The 14249-nt window shown below is 25.4% G+C and overlaps 1 protein-coding gene across 1 annotated transcript; it reads right to left on the bottom strand.

Annotated features, from left to right (window-relative positions):
- Window positions 1-4292: 4292 nt before the first annotated feature.
- On the bottom strand, window positions 4293-10185 carry LOC112766329 (WAT1-related protein At4g08290). The gene is made up of 7 exons (XM_025812235.3): window positions 9773-10185; window positions 8871-8933; window positions 7805-7921; window positions 6727-6985; window positions 6295-6459; window positions 5244-5395; window positions 4293-4701 (listed from the first exon to the last, which is right to left on the bottom strand). The coding sequence occupies exons 1-7, from the start codon at window positions 9961-9963 to the stop codon at window positions 4545-4547; spliced, it is 1104 nt and encodes a 367-aa protein (XP_025668020.1). The 5' UTR covers window positions 9964-10185; the 3' UTR covers window positions 4293-4544.
- Window positions 10186-14249: the final 4064 nt, after the last annotated feature.

Genomic DNA, 14249 nt, shown 5'->3' on the forward strand with positions numbered 1-14249 from the left:
ATATAAATAATTAAGTTTTTGTAGATAGTTGCTTCCCATTCAGCGTGCAACATCAACAGCGCAAGGCACAAGTCAGCGCCAAAAGAAAGCAATAGGAACTGGTTTCTCATCCACATGTATGCATGCTCTTTTTAATTGGAAATTTATACAATAATAAGGTAGAATTATTAAATTAAAGGAAGTTATTTTTTTTGGAATGTATTACTACTATTACAGATAGCTATCATCATCACTGTGAGTTACACATGCTTGTCACCATCATTTAGTTAATGCTGTCTAATTCACCACACATTAAATTAGTTCACGCCAGAATTCATCAACAGTCGCGGATAGATCTAAAAATATTATTATGGAAGAAATAATATATATATATAATATTAAAAAATTATGTAAAAAATTATATAATATAAAATGTATTACAAAAATATATTCATAGAGAATATATTTTAAAATATAAAAAATATTATATATTTTTTTTAAAAAAAGTGGTCAATTCTTCGTATCATAAAATTCATCGATAATAGAATTTGTGTCAAATTTTTCAATGATTTTTTTAATATAATTAAAAGACAATTAGCAAGAAATTCATCTTTTATTTTGTTTCTGAGTTATTCTTCATAATATTCGTAACTGAAAAAGATCTCTTAGTTGTAATAGTTGAAACAGAAAGAATTAATACCAAATGAATCAAGAAGAACACTCACAAAAAAAAATCCACTTTATGGTATTTAAAATTTTTTATTTAATTAAAAATATTAATAATAATATCTTTTTAGATTTTTTTTAATATTGTTACTTACTTTTTATATATTAAAAATTATTAATATTTAATAACTTATTACTATTAATCTTTTTTTAAAACAGTTGGGGGAGGCCGAGGCCTCCACTCACCCCTTTATGTCTGTCCCTGTGAACAGTATATTGGTTACATACATAATGGGAGCCACTCAGATAAAGACGCTTAAAACGTCTTTTTTAAAGATGTTTTTTAATAATTAAAATTCAATACATATACTTAATTAAATCGTGTTATTTTTATCAAAATATAGATCAGATAAATTGATTTGGCCAAAAAATAAGTGAACTACTCCTTGAACCGATCTAAATTAATATTTTTTTTATAAAAATAATTACAATATCTCTATTATAAAAAATAACTAAAATATTCTTATTCTTATTATATATATATAACCCTAAATCCTAATTCTTCTCTTCTCTTTGTGCCATCATAGAGTTAGGATTTAGAGTTCTCAAAATTTTAAAAATATATATAATAGAAGTATTTTAATCATTTTCTATAATAAGGTTATTGTAGTCTTTTTTTATAAAAAAAAATATTGATCAGTTCAAGATTTGATTTACAAATTTTTGGCCAAATTAATTTATTTAATCTAATTTTGACAAAAATAACATAATATAATTAATTATATGTATTAAATTTTAATTACTAAAAAATATCTTTAAAAAAAGACGTTTTAAACGCATTTATCTAAGTGACTCCCTACATAATTTACACATGCTTCTTGAATTTATAATTTGAAGAGGATTATTACTAGGGGTGTCCGTGGATCGGATCGGATCGGATATGGCCGAAAATTCGATCCGATCCGCACAATTTTCATCGGATATGATATCCGCACTTTTTAGTGCCGGATCCGATCCGATCCGATCCGCACATTTGCGGATCGGATCGGATCGGATCGGATATCGAATATATCCGTATAATTAAACCTTCTCTTTTTAGTCATATTTCTATGTAAAAGAATTCGATAAAAATATTTCTTTCATACTTTTAAACTTATTTATTCCTAAAATATTTTTAGTCAAACTCTCTCTAAATAACAAAAGTAAAATAATACAATATATGAATAATAATTACTAACTAAAACATACAAACAAGTAAATATAATACCAAACATATATATATTTATTTATTTTTTAATTATTATAGTGCGGATATGCGGATGTAGAGCAGATATCCGCGATCCGATCCACAAAGGGTGCGGATCGGATCCGATCCGATCCACAAATCCGATCCGATCCGATCAATTTGCGGATCGGATCGAATCCGCAATTTTCGAATCGAATGCGAATATTTACCGTGGATCTGCGGATACGATTCGATTCATGGACACCCCTAATTATTACATCCTCCTATTACAAATTATGATAATGTTACAACGAAAGTAAAACAGTACTGGATTGTTTTACATATTATTGTTTGAAAAATAATCATTTATATATATTTTTTATTACTTTATATTTTTAAGACAAAAAATAATTTCATTATATAGGATGAGATTATATAAGTATAGAATTCAATTCATGTTCACCATTTATATATATTTTCTCCTATTAACTTTTTAAATAAATAATTTTATTATAATTATTGCTATATTAAATAATTAAATAAAAAATATTAGAGAATCATCAAAATTTATTTATTTTTAATCATTATTTAATTATCAACTCAATTTTTTGTTTAGTTTTTTTAATCTAGTAATCTAACAACGTACTTTATTCTATATTTTTAAACGGTAATGCTAGAGAGACAAAAAAAATCAGAACTTACCTTATTTAACATTCATTAATTGTCACAACAATTAATAAACACTAAATAAGACAAATTATATCTATTTTTTACTATTTTTTTTAGTTGCCAAATATTTCTAATTTTTAAATATTAATGACTAATAACCTAAAACAATAAATTTTAATGATTCTCTAAATTTTGTTAATTAAATTCGATGATCAAATTTGGTTATAGTGGCTTTAAATTCGGGGAATCTATATAAGGGGTACTTGAATCGCCATAAGCATGATAAAATGCCCACCACTTTTACATGAAAATAATAATGGAGAATCCCACTCAACTCCCTAGAATTTTTCTAATGAAAATAATAATGTTGTTCTAAATTCGATTATATGAGCAGTCATTATATATACGCGGGAATCCACTTAGCTTTTAATTAGAAAAGGGTAATGATGAAGACGGACGAGTCAGGTTCAAACTAAAACAAAGCTAGTTTTGGTTGGTCATTTAGGTAAATCTTGAAGAGAAATTATTTTTTGTATATTTGTTTATAGTATAGAAGATAAATTTTTATATTTACTTATTTCTTATCAAATCACTTTCAATACTAAAAATAAAAAATATATTAAATGAAATAACATACACAAAAATAATATACTTATAACGTTTTTTAATTTTAAAACTTTTAAATTATTAGTATTAGAAATATAATTATTTATTTTTTTATCAGTTTAAATTTTTAAAATAAATAATATGATATTAAGATAATATATATATATATATATATATATATATATATATATATCTCAGAAATAAAAGAAGTTTAGAAATTAAATATTTAATATTTCATATCTAGAGCCTTATTTGAAGGTGAAAAGAAAGGATATAGCATTCGAAGTCTCTGTTATATATGGTAATATTTAGTTCTAAAAATAGAATAAAATAGGATATTAAGAACAATATATAAAAGATAAAAATATAAAAATTATTATTTTTATATTTTATTTGATGGTAAATTAAATATAAAAAAAATAAATTATAAAAATTTAATATATTTTTATTTTTTCATATAAAAATTTTAAAAAAATTATATTTATAAAAAAATAAAAAATAAAAAATAAATTATATTTTTTATTAATATTTTATATTTTTATTATTAAAAATAATATAAAATATACTAATTCAGTATCTTTAAATACAATATTTATATTCATATCTTATCTAATAAATATAATTTCTTTTTCTGTATTTTGTGCCTATAAACAAGTGCAATATATATATGAGATATGATGACGACGGATACATAACACTATATATAGCAGCGCATATGTTCTTGTTTGTTCATCCATATATGGCCCAATGCAATGCAAACACAATAATGTATATGACACTAACATTACTGTAGTTATTTCTCATCATTATATTTATATGTGACCAGTTGTCTTAGGATGATGATATTAGAATTTAGATTGAGTGAACATAACTTAACCTAAAAAATAATAATTTAATTATTTTGTTAATTTTTATAATTTTATTAAATTTTTAGTTAAATTCTCAAAAAAAAATTTAATTAAATTTTTATATTATTTTTAATTTTATAATTAGATCATTTTCATATTAAAACCGTATGTATAATGAATTTGGATCGAATTTGGTTGGCCATCGAATTGATGATCGTTACACTGCACCATAACCCTTATTAGCTTATTTTGTTGTTGAAATCCAAATGATCATGAATGTAAACAAAAAAGCATATAGCTTTACATGGAAAGTACAAATATAATTTTCTTGCTGATTTATATAATTGTTCAAGAACATTCCCCCCATTAGCAACCTAATCATGATCACAATTATATGCTAAGAAACCGCAAGCATAAATAATACAACCTAACAACAGTGCTAGATTTTTCATGGCAACAAAAAGCACAGGATCCATAAAAATGGCTCAATTATTTTGTCACGTGCATGAATTGGATCAGTTAATTAAGATTGCCTTCTAGGAAATCTGTAATTAGATATCGGATGATGTAATTGGGAGTTGTTTTTGTTGCAACTCTGTTTGCTTTGTTGTTGTTGTGGTCGGCGTCATAGTGGGGTCAGAACTGTCTTTTCCTTTACCCCACACCACAGAGTAAAGACCCACTGCTATAATAATTGCTCCTATGATACTGCCATTCAAAATTACATAAACAAATTAATAAACATTTTTTGGATGAGTATAAATATAACAACTTACATTCAGAGTAAAAGTAAATTCTACTAATTTTTTTTAAAACACGTCAATTTATTTAGAGGCTAATTATTTTGTGAGTACATATTATGGTATAAATTATTAAACTTATGGTAAAAATTCAGGTGAAATCGACTTCACGTGAAGTTGATACCTGAAATGGCTCTCAAGTATCAACTTCACGTGAAGTCGACTGCACCTGAATTTCCACCTAAACTTATATCTATTCAAGAATTTGCTTTGATGATATCAATTCCTAGTATATGAATAAGGATCTTGTTAACGTGCATTTTAAATAGATATTTTAAGAGTATCATAATTAATATCTTAATTTTTAATTATATTTAAAAAAGGATCTTGTTTTATATTAATATCTTAATTATGATTTAAGAAAGTGTATAGAATTGATTCTTTTTGGTGATTTTAAGAATATGGGCCTTAATTGGGCTGGGCTTGGAGTCCAATAAGAAAGAAATGTACCTGCCCAAGTGAAGAGTCTCAGAGAGAAGAAAATAGCCCAAGACGGAAACAATGATCATGCAAAGGGGATTAAATGCCGTTAAAAACACTGGCCCTTTGCTTTGTAACACCAACCCTTGCGCGTAATACGCAATGGCTGAGCTAACTATACCCTGCAATAATGTTCAAATATTATTGATTAGTAACACTTCAATTATTATTTATTAGAGTTTAAAATATTTTATACAGTGCTACAATCACATCTATTTTTTGGATGACTATTCACACGGTTAATGTCAAAGGTAATTATTTGTACTGATGTGACATAATATAATTAGATACACATGTAAAACTATTTTACACCGTGTATCAAAATTAAATTATATTTATTATTGATCTAATAAATTTCACTCAATGACAAAGAATTGGATATATACACTCTTGTATATGTTCTTCATGTAACAACAAGTAATGTCAAGTTCCATAACCACTCAGACCCAAAAAGAAAAAAAAATCATAAGCCCATTTCTGTTTAGAAAAAATGCTTAATTTACATCACTTAACTCAGTTGTTCCTCACATGGTATTTATATAAAAATTTAGAAGGAAAATAATGCAAATTCTGGTCGAGATATTATCAAAGACAAAGAGAAGCTTCTATCACTTAAAAAAAAAATTTATATATATCAAAATTTTTATCTCATAAAATAATTTTTCAAATTAAATTAAGTCTATTTAATCTCAATTTAAATAAGGTAAAAATTCACATGTAGTTAGTTGTATTCATGTGAAATTAATATCTGACAATTGTTAGCGTGGTGGAATCATTGTATGAAAACAATTGTATATGGAAAAGTCTATGAGATCAGCAATTTTTGTGTTTTCTGACCAGTACTTAACCATCAAAATAAAAGTGAGTAATTTTCTACCATTAGATGTAATCTGACACCATTAAAAACACTATTAATGACTAATTGATGGTTACAAAACACCAAAATTGCTAGTTCCCTAGCATTTTTCATTGTATATAAATCTTTATCTTCAAATAATAATGGTAAGTAGTGATGACGAACCGAGTAAAGAGGACCATAAAGCCTGAAGTCCCAACCAACGATCCAAGGGCGAGCGCCGGAGTGATGCTCGGCCACCGCAGCGACGACGGAAGCTTGCGAAGCACCCGCCAAGCATATCAAGGAGGACAATGACATCTCGGCCGGGTAACTTTTCAACGTTACAGACTGTAGATTGATAATATTTTGTTAGACTTTCTTACAACAATATTATATAAAAGGGAAGTGTTAGGAACAATGAAAATTTTGAACAACATGAACAACAACCAATTAAATGAAAATACACTACACCCTAATTTAATGCTATTAATTAAATTTACTCTTTTAACCTTATTAATTCACATTATTTACACATTGTTCAAAAATCTTGTTGATTACCTATACATTTTCTATATGGGGAAATATTAATTAGAGCAATATAATTGGAAAACTTGCCTGTAACACGTAGAAGGATGACCAAGCGACACAACCGAGAAAAAGAAAGAGAGTTCCAGAGACCCAATGAGAGAGGCTCTGAGTGGAGTGAGTTGAATCATGGTGGTGATGATTATCATCATGGATTGCGTGTGAAGAACCAAAAAGGTTCATAATAGGGCCTTTGTAGAGTATCATCACCAATGCGCCACAAAACGTTACCAATGTCCCAATCACCTTTGCTAGGCTTCGCACCTCTTTCACGTTTACTCGCTCTATTCTGTATTAGAATTGAGATTCAGTATGTCTAACTTAATTTTAAAAATTAATTTATAAAGTAAACAATGTTTTTCACTTATAAATTTTTAAAGATTTTGTCCAGTGAAAATTCTTGCTCTATATTATTTATTTTGTAAGTTTGAAGTTAATCCCTATTTTATTAATATTTTTAAAATTTAAATTAAAAGTAATAGTAATTCTATAATATTAATATGAAAGTCAATTCTTTAATTTTTTGATAGTTTTTCTGGTTTTATATTAAATTATTAGTTATTATTAACACATGCATGTAAGTGGTACGTATGTGGAGAATATCCACAAGTGGTAATATTAAAAATAAATAGATGAAACTAATAATCATCTATCCTAGTGAGATTATTTATCCAAAAATTTAAATTATTAAGTATATATATATATGACGAATTTTAGATATTTTAGTAAAAAATTTTGATATCATATCTTAAAATTATATAAATAATTATATATTTAATAAAAAAATAAAATTAATTTTTAAGTAATTAATATTAATATTAATTTTTTATTTTAAAATTACTTTTTAATCTTTACTTTTGAAAAATTTAAGATTTAAAATTTTAATTTAGAATATAGAATTTAAATTTTAAAATTTAAAATAAAAAAAAATCTGATATTGACTAAAAAAAAATTACCTCTCCCATTAAAATCATCTAATAATTATTAACATATTATTAGCGTAGACTGAAAATTTCATCAAATTGAAGTATTGGATTGGAATAAATAGTTAGTAAATATTATCCAGTTGGTTATAGCTAGGTATAAGATAAAGTAAAGAAGCATTTACCTGAAAATGACTGCTAGGACAAAGGTAACGGATGGGACAGCATTCATAATGGCAGATGCAAATGAAGCTGATGTATATTGCATCCCTAAGAATGTGAATCCTTGGTCTATCACTGGCCTAATTGTAACATCAAAATAAACCATCTTAATTAGTTTATCATCTATTAGACTGCTATTGTTTATAAATATAAAATATTAAGATATAGATATATAAACACAAAATTATATTTAATATATGAGATATAGATAAAAATATATTTTAAAAAATTAAATTAGTGTAAAGATACAAAGATACTGAAAAAAAATATAATTTATTTTATATTAGTTATTACTATCAATTTTTTTTAATTATATTTTTTATTATTTTATTTTTTATTCTAAATTTTGTATGAAGAAAAACATAAAAATACATTAAAATTTTTGTTATTTATTCTATCTTATATTTATTTCACTACAAAAAAAAATATAAAAATATTAATTTTTGTATTTTTTTTATGTACTATTCTCAGTATTTTTTTATCTTATTTTCAAAATCAAATACCACCTTATAATCAATCTTTGAGATATTCATCTTTAATTTAACTGAAGAACGAAAAAGACAAAGTTAAATTTTATTTTGTACTCTATTAATGAGTAATTCTTGACTTAGAATTTATTAAGATGGTAATTATTTGTTTTTTTTTTAATTAGAAACTGTAAATTTGAATTATAAGAATGAAAAAATAAAAAAGAAAACAATCCTAAGACTTTTACTTTTTCTTACAAGGCTTTAGTCAAATCATATTTAATTAATTAAATTCTTAAATCTTAAACTAAAAAAAGTTGGGATTCTAGTAATGTAACCTCTGGTGAATCAATACCTCACTAACATTATATCGGGTAGAAATTCTTTCAAAAGTTCACTAACTATTTATGTTTTCTTTTATGCTAATCAAATACAAATAATCTTCACATACATCAGCATGCATACATCATCTAATTATTTCAATTATTAATTATTATTAATCAGTAATATGCATGTTATTTATTACTATCAATTAGGTATAGAAAAAGATTAAGATCATTACTCCAGAAGCCCGAGAACCAATATTCGAATAAAGACAGAGAGTGTCATCTTTGGCCTAACCTTCCTGCATCAATCGAAGCATAACATTTTACTTAGCTTCATAAACTCAAATTAATAAAAGTAACATGCACTATATATAGTATGTTACAAAAAAATTATTTTTGCTTTCAATATTGTCTCTGATAAAACAAAAACACATAAATAGAAATTCAAATAACAATAAAACCTTATTTTACTGAAAAAGTTTAGCTATATAAATCAAATAAAATTATTATATAATATTCTATCATGTATTATATTTGCAGTGAAATTATTTTAAAAAAAAATGGTTTGACCAGCTCATACGCAGAAAATTATTTTAAGTCAAATAATGAAAATATATATAAAAAATTATATTTTTGCTTTGAATATTGTCTCTTATAAAACAAAAACTCATAAATAGAAATTCAAATAACAATAAAACCTTATATGATATTCTATTATGTATTATATTTACAGTAAAATTATTTGAAAAAACATATATATATATATATATATATATATATATATTTGACTAGCTCATACGTAGAAAATTATTTGAAGTCAAATAATGAAAATATATAAAAAAAATTATATTTTTTGTATTTTGAAAATAAGAAAATACTTCTATATTTAATTTCTTTTCTTTTGATAATTCTACTCTAGAAACAAAAATTGAAATTGAAAGGCAACATCAGTATGAGAAGTTATCAGGTATATCCAAAAATACCGGTATTTCAGTTATTTTAACCGTTGATTTTAATTAATATATATTATATATATTTTTTATAATTCAGATCAACGATTAAAATGAAACACCGATATTCCCGATATACCTGAAACCCTTCCTACGAATATAGAGAAGGTAACTAGTTATATTAGGACCTTTCAAAAAAGAATGCAAAGGGAGCGAGGGAAATAGCAGCAATGAGATTGCGATAAACAACAAAGACATAACGACTCATTCCATGGTTGAGACTGGCCATGGAGAATATGTAGGTTCCTGCCAACCCAAACTGAAGCCCCACAGTTAGCAAATAAGGCTTTGCCTTGCTCATCACTAATGTTTCTCCCATTTTTTTTTTCTCTTGTAAAAGAGAGAGAGATTGATGAATGATGATGTTTTAATATAGCTAGGTAGGTTCTATATATCTCAAGTGTGTGAGGTGGCCTTCCTTATATAGTAACAGCGTCTATGATGGTAATGAGTAGTAGTGATGATTAAGACCATATAAATTGCACTACTACTAGGCACCCATAGATCAATAATAATAATAAGAGGATAAGGCATGTTGGGTGTTGGGATATACTAATGTCAGCAACTTTAAAAGACCATAGAATTTATTATTTTTTGTGGTCACTTTTAATTATTAATCTGATTTTTTAAATTTAATAATTTAAAAATATACTTTTAATTCATGTTTTTAAATATTAATAACTAATTATTAATTAAAAATAATAAATTTTCCTATTCTTTTAGTATTTTTCTGCCACCATTACTAGGTACCATTATTTTAAAGTTATATATGCTTCTGTAGGTCAAACTTTTATATATATTATTTTGAGAAAGTATAGGAGGCAATGAAATATTTGTACAATATGTACAATAGAAGTTTAGGAATGTCCAATTTAGTATTAGAGATATAAGCATTAGTGTTATCTTTTTTCATCAGCTGAAACTTTTGGGATGAGTGGTATCATGACATGGTATTAGAGCTCTAAATTTGAAAGGTTAAGAGTTTGATCCTTGGTGAATCCCAAAATCAGCTTAAATTTTTAAAATGAGATGTTTATTATTCCTAGTATTCCGGATGATTATTCTGGATAGTATAAGTGATGTTTATTTTTTAACTCCCATTGTATAAATATTCCATTGATTCCCTAGCAGGACTCTATTATTTTTTATTAGATATTAATAGTTGAAAAAAATTTGTATATTTTTTTTAGCTTAAATCTTTAGAATATGTATTGTTATGGCAATATATACTAACTAAATGTATGTGTATGTTTTTTAATTTTAAAATAGCTAATAATGCAATTGAATGACTTCTAGAATTAGATATAAAAAGAAATTAAAAAAAATAAATTTCTCTTAAATAATATATGAGTTTGAAAATTAACAGAAAAGAAAAGAAAAAAAGCTTTGATGGTAGTTGTCTTATAGGAACAGTAATAAAAGAAAGTAGATTGGAGTATTTTTACAATTTAAACTATAATTAATAGTAAAATCCTAATTTAAAGTATATTTGTTCTGTAATAAATATAGATTATTAATTATTTGTTGGAGATACCCCTTCTAGAGACAATCTGCTTTAATTTGTTTGATTCCCTCTTCCTTGATTTTCTCCACCTGTGACTCAGAATACACTTTCTTATATAGCTTTTTTTTAATAAATAAATAATTGGCTTAATTGTAAAACTAACGTTGAATAATGCTGCATATTATGTATGAGAGGATCACAATTCATCAATCATCATGTTTTGTTCACTCGTTTAGCAAACAAGTTCATAAACATGTGAATATGACCCCCTCTAATATTCTCATACATGTGATTTAATTTTGAGTATTACTTTTCATTTTTGTTCATGCATGGAATTCTCCAATGTTTCAATTTATGCTGATGGAAATTCGAATTTACAGTATCTTACTATCGGTGCAATTGGACGACATATATATACTAAACTTTAATAATAATGCTTGGTGTCATGTCAACCACTAACTACCCCATAATTAAACAAATGATAAGGCCATGTTTAATATCTTCCTAAGCGGTATCAAACACATTTTATGAGATTTTGTTACTGAATTATTATTATTATTATTATTATTATTATTATTATTATTATTATTATTATTATTATTATCTATATATTAACTATAGCAGTAAGCTTGTTTGAACCCAAATTTGAGTCTCTAATAATATCCCTAATTCAAATTAAGCAAGAGAGTGGAGAGAATGAATTTTTAAGTTACCGGCCAATATATATAAAAACCAGCCATGCTAGCAGGCAGGCATTAAATTTAGTTATCAAAGTAAAATATATGTTAAAATATAAAATATACATTAAAAATAAATTAAATTATACATATATTTATATATAAATATATAATGATTAATTCTAGTGTGTAGATAATATTTTTGTATAAAAATCAAGGAGTTAATTATCATAAAAAAGGATTTTAAAAGAGTACATGTGCATCAATTCGGTTTTATTGAAAAATTAATTTTTTTCAAATTAATTTTTAAACAATACAATTTTAAATTATATTAGTCTTTTTGTCAATTATATGATGAGATAATTATTTTGTGACATGCAACGTTATCTAACTAACAAAAAAAGCTAATTTAATTTACTATTGTATTTTTTAATAACCAATTATTTAAGACATTTGATTTTTTTTGTTTTAAAGATCATATTAAGATAAACATGATCTTTCGAAAACCATTTTCACCATTAACTCTCTATATAAGTGTCTTCATATAATTCATATCTTTACTTCTCATCCAACCTTCAATTAATTACACAATTTGTCACAAAAATACTACTTTATACTTGCAAGAGTGGGAGATCAAACTTCACCATCTCATTGCATGTCTTGTACGCTTTCCATTCCCATAATTAGTATATTTTTTTGTCATCACTAAGGTAATTCACAAAGTTGATTAAGAACTTAACATTCTTTTTTAATGAAAGTTAATATAAATATACATGAGCCCTTTTTCTCTCTCTCTGGAAGGAATTACCAATCTTGTGAAACTTGTTAGTTATAACTTAGGGTCTAATTCCACATACATTAGTTTAAGATTAATGGATGAACCTTTGATGTCAATGAACTTGTTTCCCATCACAAAAAGTTTATAACTTTTTGCAAAAATGATCAACTTTTATTATAAAGTTATTAACTTTTATAAAAGAACCAACTATATATAAATATAATATAAATAATAATTGAATTAGTACGCAGTAGTCATTTATTATTTGGTTTATTTATGAATAAAATTCTAGGATTTGACCAACCTTTTGGTGCCATTAGAGGCAAGTTAAATCATAAATTTAGGACCTAAATTTGAGGCCCAAACAACATTATTGCTAATAGCTGTGGCCAATTATAATAATACAAGTTTGCCTTTTCAGCTTTCTTTTATGCCATGGAAGCTTTATATCCATTTATGATTAAGATGCATTGTGCTTAGAAGATTGGAGGGTATGGACTCATCATAGAAACTTCATTTTCTTGGGAGAGATAGATAGAGGAATTAAAGCAAGCTAAGTTCCCAGAAGAATAAAAATTGTTCATAATCATCATAACTAGCTGGATGATCTTCTAATTTTGAAGATAAGAGTGAGGAGTGAATGTAGATCCGCATATCGAGGAGCATGTCACTTTCAGTTTCTTAGTGATTATAAGTTACTTTTAGGCAATTATTCAAAATTATTGAGTTTAAAAATCAATCTATAATGTCAAGTTGGCTTCCTATTCAGCATGCACAACAATATATAATGAAAGCTAAGAAATCAATAGTCTTCTGATATGTTGACCTTAGTTGTTAATCTCATCCTTTCTTTTTTTTTTTTTTTCAATAATATCTCCCAACTCGATAGGTCAATGATTAATATGTTACGAATTTAAGATCTATTTAAAAATCTGTCGCTAGCCAATGAGTTATTATTGCATGGCGAAATTGTTGGGTATATGAAGATGGATTCAAGACTATATTAGATCACTTTTTTTAAAGAGATATTTGTCTCCATACTTAGTTGTTATAGGGTTGATAACAATATTCTCTTAAAATACAACGAAACCTAAAAATTTCTTACTTAGCAATAGTAAAAAATTCTCAACTCTTTTGAATAAAGAAAATCTCTTAATAGTTAAAATACACACTTGATTAGTATGTATAAATAATGGACAAAGATTTTATTTGTATCTATTGCACATAGCAATTATAATTGGAAAAGTCTTGGAGGCCAGCAACTTTTCTAAATTCTAGCCATCATGTAACCAGTAAGGAAAAGTGAGCCATTGGATGAAATCTCACACCAATCTCACACCATTAAAATTATCATTGATGGCTATTTGATAGCTACAAATACCAAAAATTGTTGGTCCCCTAGCACTCCTCGTTATAATTTGTCACCTACATGAGTTATTGTGACTCTTCTATTGTCAATAGGTATAATATTTCAAACATATACTATTATTAAAGGGTTGTGTCCCTCTAACCAATAGATATAATATTTCAAACATACACCATTTTTAAAAGATTATGTCTTTTAGCCAAATGCTACTATGTACTATTATTATAATTGATAATATATGAACAATTAGTAACCATTTATTAATATTAATAATACTAAT

This window comes from Arachis hypogaea, chromosome 17 (assembly GCF_003086295.3).
Source record: "Arachis hypogaea cultivar Tifrunner chromosome 17, arahy.Tifrunner.gnm2.J5K5, whole genome shotgun sequence".
In the NCBI taxonomy this organism is placed as follows: domain Eukaryota; kingdom Viridiplantae; phylum Streptophyta; class Magnoliopsida; order Fabales; family Fabaceae; genus Arachis; species Arachis hypogaea.